At 42.7% G+C, this 3,974-nt stretch overlaps 1 protein-coding gene across 1 annotated transcript in view; it reads right to left on the reverse strand.

The window, feature by feature from the left end:
• LOC113812889 (pneumococcal serine-rich repeat protein) overlaps positions 1-3,686 on the reverse strand; it is a 12,238-nt gene extending 8,552 nt beyond the window's left edge. Inside the window, exons 1-4 of the mRNA XM_070118140.1 lie at positions 3,533-3,686; positions 2,798-2,926; positions 2,240-2,308; positions 504-590 (exon numbers count right to left, since the gene is read on the reverse strand). Coding sequence (XP_069974241.1) covers positions 504-590; positions 2,240-2,308; positions 2,798-2,926; positions 3,533-3,686 — 439 coding nt within the window. The remainder of the gene's footprint in view (positions 1-503; positions 591-2,239; positions 2,309-2,797; positions 2,927-3,532) is intronic.
• Positions 3,687-3,974: the final 288 nt, after the last annotated feature.

A 3,974-nucleotide genomic window follows, 5' to 3' on the forward strand; every position in this document is an offset into this window, starting at 1 on the left:
AATTATTATAATCATTACTGATCATGGTGATATTGATGATGATAACAACATAAACATTAACAACAACAAACAGCAGCAAACACAACCATATCAGCATTAACAACACCACAAACCCACGTTAACAACAACACCACTCCTACCAATACCACCAACCCCAACCCTACCACTCCCACTCCCACCCCCACCAACAACATTCCCACCCCCACCCCTACCACCACCACCACCAACACTCCCCCCTCCTCACCCTACCCCCACCACCAACAACACTCCCCCCACCCCCACCCTACCCCCTCCACCACCATTCCCCACCACCACCAATACCCACCCCCACCACCACCCCCCACCCCCGCCCCCACATCCACCACCGGGCGCCCACCTCTCTTGCAGAAGGTCCAGCTGGACCCCCCACCACCACCAACAACAACAACACTCCCCCCCACCCTACCCCCTCCACCACCACCAACACCCCACCACCACCACATCCACTACCACCGGGCGCCCACCTCTCTTGCAGAAGGTCCAGCTGGAGGCGTTGGGTTTCATCATCCGGGTCGTGACGTTCGCGAGGCTGAAGAAACAGCTGACTTCGCCTGCGGGAAAAGGGGGGGGCGGGGAATAAAGAGGGAGAAATGGGAATAAAAGATGAATAATGCATAAATGAAAAACGGAATAAACGCGGATATTAATAATGACAATAACTACTAATAATAATAATAATAAGAGAGAGAGAGAGAATGGCAGAGGATGAGAGAGAAGGAAATAATGAGAGAGAGAGAGAGAGAGAGAGAGAGAGAGAGAGAGAGAGAGAGAGAGAGAGAGAGAGAGAGAGAGAGAGAGAGAGAGAGAGAGAGAGAGAGAGAGAGAGAGAGAGAGAGAGAGAGAGAGAGAGAGAGAGAGAGAGAGAGAGAGAGAGAGAGAGAGAGAGAGAGAGAGAGAGAGAGAGAGAGAGAGAGAGTGAGACGAGAGAGAGAGAGAGAGAGACAGAAAGAGAGAAAGATGGAGATAATGAGAGAGAGAGAGAGAGAAGTGATGAAAACGGAAACAAAAAGACGAAAGAGTCATAGCCAACCCGAAGAGAGAAACGAAATGAGAACTGAAAAGACTGAATAAATGAATGTGTTAAATCAAAGGAAACGAGCGGAGAGGAATAAGTGAATAACAAAAAAAAAAAAAAAACGAACAGGATTAATCTAACGGAGAGAAAGTAAAAACGAATAGATTAGTAAAAGTAGAAAAATTGAATAAAATGGCAATAAATAAAATAAATAAAATAAAATAAAATAAAATGTCACACTAGAACTTTTTCCATCATTTTTTTGACAATTTTCTTAAATTGTGTCCATTTTTGAGCGAATTGTCGATTTTCCAGTCAGACGATAATGACCATTTCCGTCTGAAAACCTTTCCGTCAACTTTTTTCAGCCAAGCAAAGTCAAATGAAGATCTATATTCGAGAATGTTTGTATTTATGTAAACTAAAATTGTCAAAAAATTTAATTTCACCATCATTAAGAGTGACAGCACCTTATTAAACATCGGAATGAACCGAGAACGTGCTGTTGTAAAATCAAAGGCAAATAATATTTTCTGTGTTCTTTACTTTTATTTCATTTTTATGTTTGCAAAAAATATGATTGGTATATTGTTGGTCTGTTCTCCGATGTCGTGTTGGCATATGCATGTGCCTGTGGGAAGACACGTGTTATTATGTGTAGTGTGAGTGAGTGAGTGAGTGAGTGAGTGTGTGTGTGTGTGTGTTTGTGTGTGTGTGTGTGTGTGTGTGTGTGTGTGTGTGTGTGTGTGTGTGTGTGTGTGTGTGTGTGTGTGTGTGTGTGTGTGTGTGTGTGTGTGAGAGAGAGAGAGAGAGAGAGAGAGAGAGAGAGAGAGAGAGAGAGAGAGAGAGTGAGAGAGAGAGAGAGAGAGAGAGAGAGAGAGAGAGAGACAGAGAGAGAGAGAGAGAGAGAGAGACAGAGAGACACACACAGAGAGAGAATGTATCTGAATGAATGAATATGAGCTTGTCTGTGCGTGTGTGCAGTGTGTTTACAAGTTACATTGTTTGTTTGTGTGTTTGTGAACGTGAATACGAGCATTTTAATGTACAGATGCATACGAATCAAAACCATTTAGTACTTGTAATGTCTATAAAAAAAAATCCAAATACATAAAATCGATAATACATCACAAAATAACATTACGAAGACTATGCATCTATATTCAGCCTACAACGACCACTCACCTGAGGCGGACAGATGCACCGTGAAGGCCGTGCAAGGCAGGTGGACGAAGCAGCGGTTCCTGCAAGCACCTGGAAGGAAGGCAAGGAAGAAACCAAGGACTTGTAATTCTGCAACTGTTCTGCATGATGTTCGCAACTTCTTCACCTACGTTCTTCAGTTTTGTTCTTTGTAATGTTTATATTCACAGATATGTAACTCTATGTTTAGTTTGAGGAAGGGAGGGAGGGAAAGAGGGAGAGAGAGAGGGAAAGAGGGAGGGAGGGAAAGAGGGAGGGAGGGAAAGAGGGAGGGAGGGAAAGAGGGAGAGAGGGAGGGAGGGAAAGAGGGAGGGAGGGAAAGAGGGAGGGAGGGAGGGAGGGAAAGAGGGAGACAGGGAGGGAGGAAAGAGAGAGAGAGGGAGGAAAGAGAGAGAGAGAGAGAGAGAGAGAGAGAGAGAGAGAGAGAGAGAGAGAGAGAGAGAGAGAGAGAGAGAGAGAGAGAGAGAGAGAGAGAGAGAGAGAGAGAGGGAGAGGGAAAGAAAGAAAGAGAGAACAAGTGAGAGAACGCAAGGGCCTTACTTTCAAAACACCACAGCCAACTCTGACGCCTTTCGTGAGACTCGGCGTAAGCCCCTATTCGTGTTTCGAACAGACTGGCTTCGAATCCAGAAGTTCCGAGGCTTCGAACTGACGTAATATTATTGGAACCTGAGTATCGATGGAACGCCAACATCTTTTTTCGTTCCTATTGTTAAAAATTCCTTCAATGGCAGTCTTTTTTTCTATTTTCATTGGCACAGCAACATGAAATGGTTGGATTTTATTATATAGGAAAAGTTAGCAATTGTTATATAATCGAAATTATTTTCGAAGACATGACTGTGAATGAATACCAGCATTGCTTGTCACCAAAATTATGTCCAATATTTTATCGCTTTTTTATTAGTAATTCGCTGCAGTTGAAGTAGCAGCAATTCGCATATCATATAAGATGCATTCCATGATATCAGAATCGTAATGATAGCATTTTCAACTCTCAAATATATTGCATTTCGCTAGTCTGGGCAGAGACGAAATATTGATAAGAGTATGATGTACGTCAGGGTTATTTTTGCGTGTGTGTAGAAAATAACACCGCAGTTATGATTGCGCCTATATACATAAATATAGACTTAAATGTATGTGTGCGTTTTTTGTGTGTGCTTATGTGAGTACACACACATACACATATATGAATACATATATCTATCATTGTATATATGCGCTTATACATCTGCATGGGCGCAATCATAACTGCAATGTTAATTTCTATACATAGAGGTGCTCCTGTCACTCTTACTTCATGGGGAACGGCCACAGGCGGTCTACTGTTGACATCTGTAGATAATTTACAAATACCCCTGGAGTTTGCCGGGAGTTGTGTTAGAGAGACATAACTACAGGAAACAAGCACTTTGCAATGAGACATTTTGCTTATATATGGTTAACAGTCAGTCCGACACTTCAGGGCATTACTTATCTCGTGTGACTGCTGACATCACAGGAGTCTTCACGGACTACCGTTGAGGTACTGTCACACTAGCACTTTTTCCGTCATTTTTTGACAATTTTCTGAAATTTTCTCCATTTTTGAGCGAATTGTCGATTTTCCAGCCAGACGATAATGATCGTTTCCGTCTGAAAACCTTTCCGTCAACTTTTTTTCAGCCAAGCAAAGTCAAATCAAGAGCTTTATTCGAGAATGTTTGTATTTATG

This window comes from Penaeus vannamei, chromosome 41 (assembly GCF_042767895.1).
Source record: "Penaeus vannamei isolate JL-2024 chromosome 41, ASM4276789v1, whole genome shotgun sequence".
In the NCBI taxonomy this organism is placed as follows: Eukaryota; Metazoa; Arthropoda; class Malacostraca; order Decapoda; family Penaeidae; genus Penaeus; species Penaeus vannamei.